General features: G+C 40.4%; 1 protein-coding gene across 4 annotated transcripts in view; it reads left to right on the top strand.

The window, feature by feature from the left end:
* PPP6R2 (protein phosphatase 6 regulatory subunit 2) overlaps positions 1-13,757 on the top strand; it is a 100,176-nt gene that overhangs the window by 77,879 nt on the left and 8,540 nt on the right. For all 4 annotated transcript variants that reach the window (XM_040545010.1, XM_040545018.1, XM_040545027.1 and 1 more), the window contains 6 exons: positions 2,102-2,159; positions 3,615-3,742; positions 4,609-4,784; positions 6,327-6,489; positions 6,913-7,001; positions 8,188-8,395. In XM_040545010.1, coding sequence (XP_040400944.1) covers positions 2,102-2,159; positions 3,615-3,742; positions 4,609-4,784; positions 6,327-6,489; positions 6,913-7,001; positions 8,188-8,395 — 822 coding nt within the window. The remainder of the gene's footprint in view (positions 1-2,101; positions 2,160-3,614; positions 3,743-4,608; positions 4,785-6,326; positions 6,490-6,912; positions 7,002-8,187; positions 8,396-13,757) is intronic.

The following is a 13,757-nucleotide window of genomic DNA, read 5'->3' as shown; positions in this document are numbered from 1 at the left end:
TATTCTGATAAAGTCCACAGAAAAATTAACCGTTTTTTCACTTATGAATATGGAAATGTAGATAAGGCAGGAACAAGTAATTGTTAATAGAAGGTAGATACAGGTGGATTTAGTGTTACATGACTTGCTGAATTCAGTGTTTAAAAGTGGTGCTACTTTTATAAAAGAACTGCTGTAACACAATTAAAACTGCAACTTGTCTTCTCACCTTAAAAATCCAAGCTAAGGAAGTTACTGGGACTGTAATTATCCTGATTGTCCATACTGGAGAGCTGTAACCATTTAGTATTACATTTATTGGCAGGATAAGCCTCCTCCAGGAGGATACTCAGCATAGCATTCAGCTTCTCAGCTTTTTCCATTCACTTTCATCTCGTGGCAGTGTTTGTTTCAATCACAAGAAGTGTTTGTCCAAGGTGGCAGTGAGGGAGTAGGTGGTAGTACCTGCCGTACGTAACGTCCTGAGGGTTGATACTCACAGGCCAGCAAATGTTGGGGTCTGCTGTGCAAAATCTGTAGGATCCTGGTGTCTGGAATTCTGGCTGAAGCAGGAAGCTTTTAGCACAGAACGCTCTGGGCATGCCTTATTGCTCTGTGGCTGCTCCAGATTTGTTTTATTGAGGATTCTTTTGCTGGTCCTGCAAAGACCTTATTTTTAGCAACTACTGTGCTCTGTGAAATACCTTAAATAAAATGACAATGTAGAAATAGTTTAGCTGCTACAGAGTTGCTTTTAAGCATGAATCAAAGTAGCTTGTCCTGATGGCCTTCCATTTTTGTTAGCTCTGAGAGTCTGAGGTCATTACAGTCTCAGGAACTCCATCATTGTGTTTGCCAAACAGTTGGGAGCTGTAATTCTAATGTGGAGGAAGGTTTTAGAGTCTGTCTTTGCTTTCTGAGCATTGTAGATGTCAAGATGTTTAATAAGTCTAATAAGTTCCAGACTAGAATGAGAGATTTCTTTGAATATGGATTACTTAGTTCTGTACATTAAAAATAAAAAATCTTACCAGACGACAGCAAATATTGAACTTGTGTGTAAGTGGAAAGGAAGGGTTAAATTATATGAATAGCTGCTGAAGGAAACTCATGTACATACAGAACATGAAACTGAACGAAGTCTGTAACAGATGTGCTAGACTTCTCCGTATTTGCAATTGGAAAGGAGAATATACTACAAAACTTCCTAGTATTGAGCCTTCTGAGAATGGTGCTCTGCATCATTTGTTTTCCAGCTGTTGAAAACTTTGACAGTTAACATTAATATTTTAAGAAGTATTAATCATGCTTCCGTGTCCTGGTGATTTGCACAACAATGGTTTTTACTAATCAGTCTTCTTTAAAGGAAAATAACACTGTCCGAACATAGAGATAACTAGATACAGTGAAAAAATATTGCATGGGCCCAAATTGTGCTGGTAGGTTGGAGTTTTTTGACCTGTAGCACCCTCTGCTGTTCTTACAACACACACACAGGTCCAGATTGGAAATTGGGTTATTTAATGATTTTTTGCAGTGTACATGTCGTAGTAATGCCCACCATGCAGGATTCAGTCCCAAATCTGGGTCTTGCCTCATGCTGAAGAACCTAATGAAATTCTTGGTGAATGTAGTACAGGAATCCAGAGCAGTTGGATACGGCTTCTTCTATTTTTAATTATTTATCATTTCAGTTGTTTTTTGTATAAACTTTGATTCAGCTGGAGAGGTTCAGTGAAAAATCTGAAGATGGCCTTTACACTGCATATGTAGCATAAGAGCTGCAAAATAACAGGCAGACATTGCTGTGGTAGCCATGAAAACTCTACATACCTTATCAACGAGATAATGCCAAAGGTCCCACTCAGGTATTGAATTAGACCTAGGAATGAATATCGTACATTTTTTTCAAATACTCAAAAATAAATAATATTTTATCTCAGGAAAGGAAACTATTGCATTTAGTACAGCGGTGAATATTGAGGGAACAAACACAGAAGGCAGTGAGTGGTTATATGAAGTATCTCTGTGGTTAGCTGTCTCCTGGTCTTGTGCTGGGGCTGCAAAAGTGCTGTTTGTTACTCCATGCCGTCACTGAAGCTTCTTTCCCTTCTTTTTGCAGTGCTCCTTTTGACAGGATTGCAGAGATAAACTTCAATATAGATGCAGATGATGACAGTGTAAGTGGGTATTTTGGGATATTTATTTAACAGGATGGATTCTGGCAAGTTAGTTCATGCTTGAATCAGCTGTTGTTATTTTGAAATTAAAATAACTGTTAGGTTGTTTTGGTAAAAGGTGCCCTGGTAGCTGAGTCCAGTTAAGGAACTCGGGGCATTAAATGCACCCTTGTAGAATTTCCCTATGTTGATGAGGATCTCCAAAAGTAGCACTCTTTACATTGGAGGAATCTTTCTCTCTCTGCAGTGTGATTCTGTTGTCCCTATTTTCACTTTGATAATCTTTCCATACACCAATTAAGAAAAGATGCAAATGGGGAATTGGCTTTCTTACAGGTCTAAATATTGCCATGATGTTTCTTGTCTTTTGCATTTTATTGACCAAAATCAATACTTACTGAAGAAGCTGGGTAGTGGCTTAAAAGAGGTGATTCGAGGCTCATCTGTCCTGACTGAAGCTTGTTTTAGTCAATACTAACACTTAGGTTTTCTTGGTCTTAACATACTTTCTTTTTCACTTAAACAGTAGTATGAAGAGTTTTTCTTCCCCCTTCTGGCTGCTGTAGGCAGTGCTCTATAGATACAGAAAGTTTGATTTCTTCGTGAAATTGGCAGCTAAATCTGCAGCCACCAGTTGTTATTGAGAGGCTTATCTTAGCTTGTTTTTTTTTGTTTTTTTTTTCCTTTAGTAGACAGTTTGTGTGTGTGATGGAATTTTAATACAGCTGTTGATTTGGACTGTGCACTGTCTGGAAGACAGCATTTAGTCTATCCCTTAATTCAGAGATCCCAGAAAGCTCAAATGGGCAGATCATTTGTATACTTACAGGGAAACCTCACTTTACCAGTGTCTAAAAAACTGCCATTTCCAGAACGGAAGGTTATATGCTTTGAAGGGTGTGTGTGTGTGCATGAGTTAAGTATCCTCATACGTAGAACTTCCCTGTAATTCTGTCAAGAAGAATGCACTCACTGAAACAAATTGCACTGTGGATTTTTAGCCTGAGTGGGACAGATTGCATTGCTTTAATCTCTAAGTTCCACGGTGGTCAGTTTGTGAATCTATTCTTAAGGAAATTCTTTCCAGCCCTCATACTACAGTGACTTTATATCCCTACCACTGTGAGGGATGCAAAGGGATTCATATAATAGAACAGCTATGAAGCAACATGCAGGAGTTCCTCCTACTTTGGAAGTGTGGTAGGGTGAGACTGTTCTGTTCCTTTCTTGATGTATCAAGGGCTTGCTGCTTCTGAGTGTTCTGTGCTATTATTACTCTTGCACATCTGAGCATTGCTTGTTACACAGCTTGGGATGTAAAATGAAATAAGCACAAACACCTTCATGGTACTAGTTGTGTACAAATGCTGGTTTATGGACTTGCTTATAATCTAAGTTCTTGTTTCTGTCTCCAAAGAGTGAGTGGAATTTGACTTCTTTATAATACTGTTTCAGCCCAATGCTTCCCTCTTTGAAGCCTGCTGCAATGAACGAATCCAACAATTTGATGATAATGAGGAGGAAGAAGATATCTGGGAAGAGAAGGAGATAACCTATGCAACCCAAGTTAAATCAAGAACACGGTAAGGTGAAAATGAAAGATCAATTTTTTTTTCCAAATGCTATGAAACTGTACGTTTCAGTTAAGTATATGCTTGGTTGTTTATTATTTATGTGCTGTGAAGCCTTTTTCTGGCACAAAACAGTGCTTTACATGCTGCACTTCTGAAAAAAGAGCTGATGATCTGAATGTGAAAAGATAAAATTTGAGGGAATGTGATGACAGAAGCACCTAATTAGTGATTCCACTGTCAAAGATTTTTAAAAAAATAAAAATAAAAACTCAGTTTGAAATACTTAGAACTTACTCCTTCCTCATGTTGGGACAATGTTGAAAGCATTGTAAGACTGAGGATAATAGACAGAATATTCTTTTTCAGAATGCCAAATGAAGAAAAATAATGTTTTGCATGACAATGAGTGACGTCCCATGGTGCATCTCTGGCATTGCAAATCATTTACAAATTTTAAATTCTTTTATATAGACAGTTACTAAATAAAGTCACTTCTATAATTGTAAGTCTGAAAATATAATCAAATGAGACAGAAAAAGTGGTCAAGCCCTTGATGTCTGTTTGCCTAGCACTAAAAAATGGGTTGTCTTGCTAATACACACAATTGATACCATACCAGTATTCCTCTCATTTGCTACTGTTTTGTCTGTTCATATCAGTCTCCAGCCCAAATATGTCGCTGCAACTTATTTCTGATTACAACTCTGCAGATGCATTTTGACAAGCAAAGCCCTTGGAGTCTTTAGTGGAAATATCTAAAGAAGCGCCCACTATCACTTGACAGTTTCTGCTTTCTGCCTGGGGCAGGGAGGAAGCAGGTGAAAGATGAGCTGGATGACGTAAGGGTTTTTCTAATTCTGAGTTCTGTGATACAGGTTTGGAGCATCTCAGACCTCAGAGAGTTCATCAAAAAGTGATCTTGAGAATGGAGATCATGACGGTAGTGTGGACTCGGAAGAAGAGGAGGAAACAGAACAGCAGGTGCCTCCTTCCTCAGCAAACAGCAACAAGAATAATATTTCTGAGCAGAAAGATTCAGACTCTTCTGAAGGTAAAGAGTTTAAAACAGCATCATCCCATTTGAAAAATCCTGTTTGAAAAATGGGATGAGATTTGTATCATCTCAAATGAGATCTGTAATCATCTCTGTGGAACAGCACTTTGCAGACTGCCTAGTTTCTGTGGCTCTTCTGTAATTCCACCTGCATAGATGAGAAGTGTGAATTTCAGTCTTCATTTTTTGCCTTTAAAACATTAGTGAGATTGAGCCCTGTCCAACTTCTTCAGAGTAGCAGTGTGCTGCTTCAGTTATGCTGGGACAACCACAAAGGTACAGGAGCAATAATAATATTAGGTATTGTAGTGTGAAAACTAATGAATAAAGTATTAGTAGAGGAGCATGTCCTCATTACCTTATATTAGAAGAGTTTTATGCAGAGCCTTGCTGAGTATCTCCACACCCCATGTATCTTCCTTTTCTGCCTAATTGCTCTTCTAGTTTTAGCTTGCATGTTGTAAAACCATTCTTAGAGTGCCTCGTGGAAGACTGTAGGTAGATAGATTTTTCGCATGCCATGATGCAAGTGATGCTATGTAACTTCATGAGGCACACAGTGTTGTCAGCAGAACACATTCAGTCAACAGAAGTAAAGGGACACAAATGTTTTCCCAAAAGTTCTTTGTTCTCTGCCTGTGGTGCAGTACCTGCTGTTGGTGCAAACCTTTTCTGTTTAAAGACTGTTTATGTTTCTAGATGATATCTTTGTATTAGTAACTATAATCCATTTTTGTTCCTGTAATCAGCTTTCTGCAGCCATTTACTAGTATCAGGTATTTTCCATTCTTATTAGAAGGAACCAGTATAAATGACACAAATGGAAGCCCTGTGGCTCGTGTACATCAGCGTAGCTACCCATTCAGAGACTTTGGTTCAAATTTTGAGTGAGTGTAGGTTTGATGGATCTCTCCCTCTCTGAATTTTGTTATATGCAGATCAGTTTGCATGACAGTCCTCTGCAATCTGTTCTTTTTCTTAAGAACAGATAATGAAAAATGCTTATTCAAAAATTATCTGTAGAAATAAATGATACTCTAATGAATATAGAGTAGACTGGGATCTTAAAAACAATATCATATTCTTAATTTTACTCGAGATCACTCTGTGATATTAAATGTTTTAATCCACGTATCAATTCCCTACCTGTGATTCCAAAATTAAACAGTTAGTGATTGAAATGATTGAAAATCTTGCCACTTAGGTTTTGACAAGAAACGAAGGTATTTGCACAGAGTTCATTTGAAAAGCACCAGTACAAAGAATGAAGAAATTCATAAAGTCATTTTTCTTAATTGATGCTTCTCTCTTGTGGATAACATTAATATTTATCAGAAAAGGGATTTGGGAGCTAATTGTCTGTAACCTGTGAGACAGACAGCTTCCTGAAGGTATTGAAGGAGTGCCATTGGGTGGTCTCTTTTTTTATTTGTCTCTGGGATCTCGTTGGAGTGATCCGAATCACTTTGGAATACTTTTAGGATGGCTGAAGATCCTGAAAATTCAGCTGAATCCCAGTGGGTTGTTTTGTGTGTGCAGGGTCTGGATGGACAGCTGTGTTTGAGCCCGTGAACTCAAAGCCCCCTGCCCCCTGTGTTGCCATGGATGTTGGATCAAGTGTATGGGATTCAGCAGCCCCAGAGAACACCACGCCAGAGGAGAAAGGATGGGCAAAGTTTACAGACTTCCAGCCTTTCTGTTGGTAAAAGAGGCATAAATTCTTTCAATTTCTTTATAACTTCTGAATAAAGAAATACTGTAAATATGTTTTGATGAAATACAATGATTATGATCTTTTTTTTCCTCCCCCTTCCTTTCCCTTTGCTGTCCCTTCTGTTTTTTCATATTGTGTGAGTATTCTGGCTCAGGGCATCATCTTTCCCTTTGCCTTCTAGTGCTTCTAACTGGTGTTAGCATGCATGTATTATGATGCAGCAATACTGTGTGTGCTGTAACTGCTGCTACACTGAGACTACGAAAACAGTAAATGAAGTTTTAAAAAAGTTCTAAGTATTTATGTAAGAAAAGAGCAGTGTTCTAATTCTAAGCCCTTCTTTCAGGGATACTTAGAAGCACAACCAGGATATCTGTACTTCATTCTCAACATTTGTTTTCCTTACTTTAGCTCAGAATCAGGTCCACGATGCAGTTCTCCTGTGGACACAGAAAGCAATGATTCAGATGGAAACCCGAAGCAGAGTCAGGACAAGAATTGTAAGTGAGAATGCTACAAGGCAAAACAATGTATTATTTAAGCTGTTTGAAATACTGCATGGCATACTGAGTCTACCGGGGAGAGCTTCCCTCCCCTGCTGTCTGCCTTATCTTACTTGACAGCTCTTTTATGTACAGAGATCAGTCTATGAAAATAATAACTCAGAACCCTGAATATTTTGGGGGATAATACTATTCAACAAGTAAAAGATGAAGTTTAAGTTAGGAAGAGTTGATGTCACAGAGACAATTAATTTGTAAACTATTGAAAAATCCCATTTTTAACTGGATACTTGATTATAAAATTACCAAAAAACAGAAGGATACCCTAAGTTATCTTACTGGTAATTGTGCCAGGTCCGTTGGTTAACTTCAGCTTGATTTCTTTCCCTCATCCCTTCTGAGGAAGGAGAAATAAAATTCTTGAAGAACCTTGATGGAACTAAACCAAGGTTTTGTCTGTAGTTACAACGGAGAGGTGGATAATACTAGAATGGATAGCACAGTGCACTTCTCTGCTGCGCGTGTTTTCTGGTGTACTCTTCCAGCTGAATTCAAGATCCGGTTCAGCAGAGCTCAGATAGCAGGCGATGACTGCTTTGTGTATGCACATTTTTAAATCTACCCAGATAGCGCTCATCAGTCAGACACTGTGAAATCAAGCTAAGTGAACATATGATACCAACCTGGGGAAGAAAAACACTTTCTGAGACTGCAGCACTTCTTTTCCTCTTTCCTTAGAGGAAAGTCCTTGCCAGGGTGCTTGTGGCATTAAAACCAGTGAACGCTTCAGAAAGAATAGATACCGAAATGTTCCACTAACGACTTCTCAGAGCTAAGCTGCAGTCAGCTGGGGTCCCAAGGACTGCCCTAATCCTCCTCTCAGTCATCACCTTTTGTGTGCTTTGCAACAAGTGAAGAAAATAGTCTGCTCTGCAGTGTGTACTAAACTCAGACATGAGGTGGCAGGACTTTCCCGATGGAGAACACTGATGTCTGTTGTCTTTTTTCCTTACAAAAATAATGTTGTGTGCTGTCAGTGCAGGATCTGCACAGAAACCCTTGTCTCAAAACTCGCAGTAGCTGTGAACGCTCTGTTTGCATCACGGTAGTCGGCGGGGTCGTGCTGTGGAGTGGTTCCTGAGGTTGTGTTCGTTGTGCAACGCGAGCTGTTTGCTTTTCTCAGTCAGCGCTGCCTCGCCCTGCGTTTGGAACGTCTGCGTTACGAGGAAGGCGCCGCTCGTGGCCTCGGACAGCAGCTCCTCCGGCGGCTCGGACAGCGACGAGGAGGACGACAAAGCCGATGTGGTCACGGAAACCATCAGCACAGGCTCAGGCCAGGAAACCATCAAGCTGACCGTGGATGCTAAAAATGAGAAGGCAGTTTTCACCAGGTGCGAAAGGAATCGCCTTGGGGTGGGGTAGAGCTCTGCTCTCTGTTTTAGCCCCTTGTGTTGCCAGGGGTTAATGCATTGCTTTTTCCTGTGTAGACCCCATGGTTCCCAAAGTCCTGCGTGATGATGGCTTACAGCTTTCTTGTCCCAGGCATTCTGTTCTAATAAAATGCTTAAAACAGGCTTATTTTAAGAAACGTGTGTGGCTCATTTTAGCCACCGAGCCATGTCACAGAAGCATCTCCCATCTGTCTGTCTTGCTGCCCAAGAAGTTTAGGCCTGGCCTGGTGGCAGGGATGCCAGGTCAGATTGCATAGAGGAGTCTTGCAGAGCCTCAGATGATGGGTAGTACAAGGTCTGACGTGGAATCAGTGTGCTGTTTTGCAGGGGGAAGATTTAAATGCCTCAAGCTGTCATTTTTCCCTCATTCTCAAAGTAGTACATGATAAACAATAAAAGATAAATAGTGCAAAATGTCCCCAGAAGATATGTCAGTTCCTGAGATTAGTTTTTTGGGCAACAGTTTGGTTGGAATTGCATGTGCTCAACTCCAGCCTGCTCTAATGATTTGAGAGTGGAAGTTGCTTTTGAAAAGAGTAGGCACCTAGTTCACTTTGGCATGGCAGGAAATATTACCCAATTTTAATATACTTGTTTGTTTTTTTCTTCATATTCCTTACAGATATATAGCCTGTGTAACATGCTCTAGGTGACCCTGCTTGGGCAGGGGGGTTGGGCTAGATGGTCTCAGGAGGTCCCTTCCAACCTCAACCACTCTGTGATTCTGTGATAGGTTGGGGTACGATTTAGCTAGCTGGAGTTCCTGTATTTTATGCGTATAACTCAGGAAGAGATACGTGGTTTTTATGATGTTGTGGTTATATGACTTTTTTAGATATTCAACTCAAGTTGCCTGATGTGTCTACATACTCCAGCAAATAGCTGCTGGGAGCTAAAAAGCAGTGGCTCAGCAAAAAAGTGAGATTACAGAACTAAGTAAAATTATTTGAGGAAGTAAACCAAAGGTTTAAGCAACTTTGAATTTAACTTTAATAACTAGACCGTTTTTTAATTTTTGATATCCGCTTCAAATGGCCTTTGACTCTTCATTCTTGAAATGAGTGAGATTCCAGAGATTTCTTTGCTTACAGTGGTTGCATCTGAAGAGCTATTTTGATAAATGGAGTTGGTTTGTATGCATAGGGATGGCATGGCCAAGCTGACTGGCTTCACAAAAAATGAAAAATGAGAAAAATAAGAATGCTGCTTGCTGTGCTAGAAGCAGCCTCTCCTTTTCCAGTTTTCAGTTTTTATTGTATGTAATTAAATCCATTGGCATTTGTGTCTAAAACAAATTCTGTGCTCCAGATGTTTTTCCTCTCTGAATACATGGTGTGTTTGAGTAGAGTTGTTTTACACGTGTAACTATCTGTCTTGATTCTCAGTAGCAGTGTAAATCTTATTTGGCACGGTCTTTCATTTATTGCCTAGCAGGGATAGGGATTTTTTTTTTAATTTGGCTAGCTAGCTGTTGTAGGCTATATCTGCTGTTTCAAGCAGTGCAATTACAAATGTTTTTCTCTCTAAATATGCGTATATATCTTGAGCACTGTCAATAAGTACAAGGCTTCCAGAACCTGCTTGGTTTTGCATGATTGCAGTTCTACAAAAGTAATTCCATTTTGGCAAAGAAAGTAAATACTCGAATAACCACAGTCTCCACTTTAAAGGTGTCTGTAGCTTTCCACAACTATAACCACAGCCAAAAACAAAAATAGAAGCTGTGGGAAGACAGAAACCTGTTGCATAGATTGTGATTTCAGCTGCTCCAGATCTGTTTAGTAGACGAGTTTCTTACAGCGTATGCCTTGCTCTATTGACCAGTGACGATAGTGGAAACTTCTGATATCCACAACTCCCCCAAACCAATCTGTCTTCTGCTGGAGCAGGTGCAGGTAAACTCAAATGGCCAGTAGAGAATATACTTATTTCTTACCATGTTCCCTAATGATTCCAAGTAAATTAACTATACTAAACATTTAAGAATATTCTAGATTGAATACATGGTTCTTGATGGCTTTCTAGAAGCAAAATTCCAAATGTGGATCAGTATCGTTACAGCCTTGTGCTTCCACGACTCCAGTATTGGATGCAGCAAGTTCTAGGTCCCAATACCTGCTTTGGCTTTGGCAAGTCTTTTTGGTGTAAAGTTTCAAATTTGAGTGACTAAATCTGTTTTTAAGCATGTAATTAAAACATAGTTATTTTTCTTTTCCCCAGAAGTACTCAGCTTGTAACAAAGCACATTCCTGTTCCTGTAGAAACAGGTTGTTCTCCTTTTTTTCCCCCCTCTCTATTCTTTTCCCAGTACTGAAATCAGTACAGTGAAGATCTTTAATATTCCTTGGAGCTCCGTAAGGACTCTGTAGTTTCTGTGGTCACCAGGGTCATGAAAGCTCCAGATGTTCCAGTACCTGCCTCTAAATGCACTCCATGCTCATGATGTTATTTGCTGATCCTTTCTGCCTGCCCACACCACCCCGAACATAAAACTCCAGATAGTTAATGATTTCTCCTTGCCTGGCCTGGTAAAAACGTCCCTCATGGCAGGTTCTGCTTAAGGCAGCCAATAAAATCAGTAATAGCTTAAAAATCACATATAAAGAAGATGTTTCAGATGTATTTAGCTGACTTCCCAGATCTAATTCACATGGTAGTTTCTTTTGAAAAGTAAGTAGTTTGGTAGAATTTCTCTCACTAAAGAGCTTCCAGTACTGCTAAATCTCACAATTTGTGTGTTGGGCTTGAGAAGTATGCTTTTTATGGTGTATTGAATCTTCTAGTTTTTATATGTTGATCTGAATTTTATGTGGGAAACGTGGTGTTCAGTGACTGTTCCCTTTGAATGAGCCTTCTGAATGTCCCTGCATATTCTCCTGGAAGGAACCCCAGTCGAATATAAGGTTGCAAAGTTAACTCATTTGTCTGTTTTTTCAGCAATCTTTACTGTTTTCTTTTTCTTCCTTTGCTTTCTTTTGTTTCTGCCTCTCTTGCCGCCTTTCTCTCTTGCTGTGGGTATTGCTCAGAGTATTTAGACCTGCAGTCAGAGGGTATGTATGATGGTGACGTGCTCAGGGTTCCAAACATCCACCTGACAAGTAGTCGCTCCCGTTAGTTACTTCATACTGGGCTGGAAAAAAGAGCTGTTGGACCATTGGGAAAGCTCATCTTTTCACAATCAGATACAGCGGATCCTAGAAATAATATGCTGAAAAACTGAATCGGAGGTTGTGTGTAGTCCCTTGTGAAAGCATGCGCACAGTCAGCGTATCTGTTAATGAAATGTGAAAATGCAAATGCGGTGTTCACTCGTTCCATGCATCGTGTGTCCTTGAGCTTCTGCCGTTCCACCTGTTTGTGAGCTTTTTCTGCAAATAGGAATTTTTTATTATTATTGTAAAGGAAAGTTCACGCTCGGTTCAGGATGACCATAATGAAGCTTTGCTGACTGCACTCTGCTAATGCACCCACTACTGGAATCGCTGCCTGCGTTAACTGGGGGCAGGGATAAAGTCTCTTGGGACTTTCTCACACCACCACTAACAAATATTTTTGTTTTACTTGGATGCCGTAATATGCCATGAAATAACACTAGGTATGTTTTCCAATTTTATTTTTTTATTTTTTTAACAAAATACTTATTTTTTCTGACATTTGCTTTCTGTTTTAAATTGTGGGTTCTTATTAATTACTTTCAAAAAATCATTCATTTAAATGATGTTTCCCAGCCACTGTTCAGACTAGCAAGACTTTGCTATAATTTCTGGATGAGATCAGAGACAAAAAGAGAAAGTCACTGTGTTATAAGCACATCTCCTAACTGTTTCATTTGAAGAGTATGTCACGGAAAGCATGTAAACTTTCATATCTAGAAAGGACAGATACCTGATGAACAGACATATCATTCTGACCTCTCTGAGCAGGAGGTTCAGGAAACGCAGCTCAGCACGTACCTCCAATCTCCGGAGACTCCAGGTTTTTCAAGTTACGAGCTGTGAGGTATTTTTAAAATATTTGTTTTATTACAACATGTCCTTATTTTACTTAGTATTTTAATAATTACCAAAACTTCTGAAAGCTTTCTGCCTCTTGTGCAAGTAGTCAAGTACACGCTGCATTTCAGAAGTACTTGCTGTTGGCAGTGCTTAGCCAGACGGACCTGGCAGCGCTCACGCCGTGACCGAGCGGTCGGCGAGGAGCAGCCAGCGCCAGGGCTCTGAGCTGCCCGCGCTGCGGGGGCCTCGGCAGCCGCTGCAGGGCTTCGCCCGAGCTGTGGGACCGGTGGGTGAACGAGGCAGGGAAGTTCTGCAGCGGTGCTGGCCTGGGCAGCCTCGCACCTCTCGTGGTCCTTGAGCTGCGGGTAGCGGCGTGAGCAGCAGCGAGACCTGCGTTGAGTGCAACAGCAAAATGATGGATGCGGAGTGTATGCAACGTGACCGGTGCTTTTCTGGGGGAAGTGGCTTGCATTTCCTTGTCTGTCTGCTTAACTTTTAGCTGTATGATATTAATGCAAGCTTTTGCACCACTTTATGTTTTCAAAAGCTATCTGAAGTATTTCACTGCTGAGCTGTTCAAATAAAGTTTCTAAGCAGATCCTTAGACGATGTGCTGCACATTAGAAAAAAATTAAAAAAAAACAAACAGCTTTTGCTGTGTATGGTGATAGTGGGCTTGGGATGTTTGTAACTTTTAATTTCTTTTTCAGTTTATTAACCTTACCTAACTACTCATGCTATTTTCTTCTTAATCTTTTTTTACTTTTCTTTTTTTTTTACTTGTCCAATATGTTCATTCACTGCCCCCTTCTCCCCACTGCCTCCTCTGCTGGATGGTTTGATAAGCAACCAAAAAAGCAAGTGTAGAGGGGAGGCTGGAATTCCTTCTGAAAAGTGTTGCTTGCTATCTGTTAAGCACAGATACATTTCTTTTGTGCCAGTATAATATCAACTCTGATTTTGTACATTCCTGAGCTTTGGAAGCAGCCGCTGTAAGTGCCACAGTGGTTTCCTTAGAACCGAGGTGAAAATGAGACAAAACCAGCAATTTCTGCCATTTCTGCAAGTTTTGCGTTTCTGCAAAATCACGGTAGAAGTCTCCTCTTGTTTCTGATCACGTGCAGTTCTGGGATGAAAGCATTAAACGTGGGTTCTGGCAGCGGTGAAAGCCTTACACCCTCCTGCTGGCACAGCTCAGACGCAGCGGCCGGCAGCGCGCTCCCGCTGGCACGGCCGGCGCAGGGCTTACGTGCAGCAGAGACAAGCGCCCTCCAGTTCCCCAGGCCGAGCGGAGTTACGTTGTCACA

Source organism: Cygnus olor, chromosome 1 (assembly GCF_009769625.2).
Source record: "Cygnus olor isolate bCygOlo1 chromosome 1, bCygOlo1.pri.v2, whole genome shotgun sequence".
Lineage (NCBI taxonomy): Eukaryota > Metazoa > Chordata > Aves > Anseriformes > Anatidae > Cygnus > Cygnus olor.
This window is presented reverse-complemented; position numbering and strand designations above follow the sequence as displayed.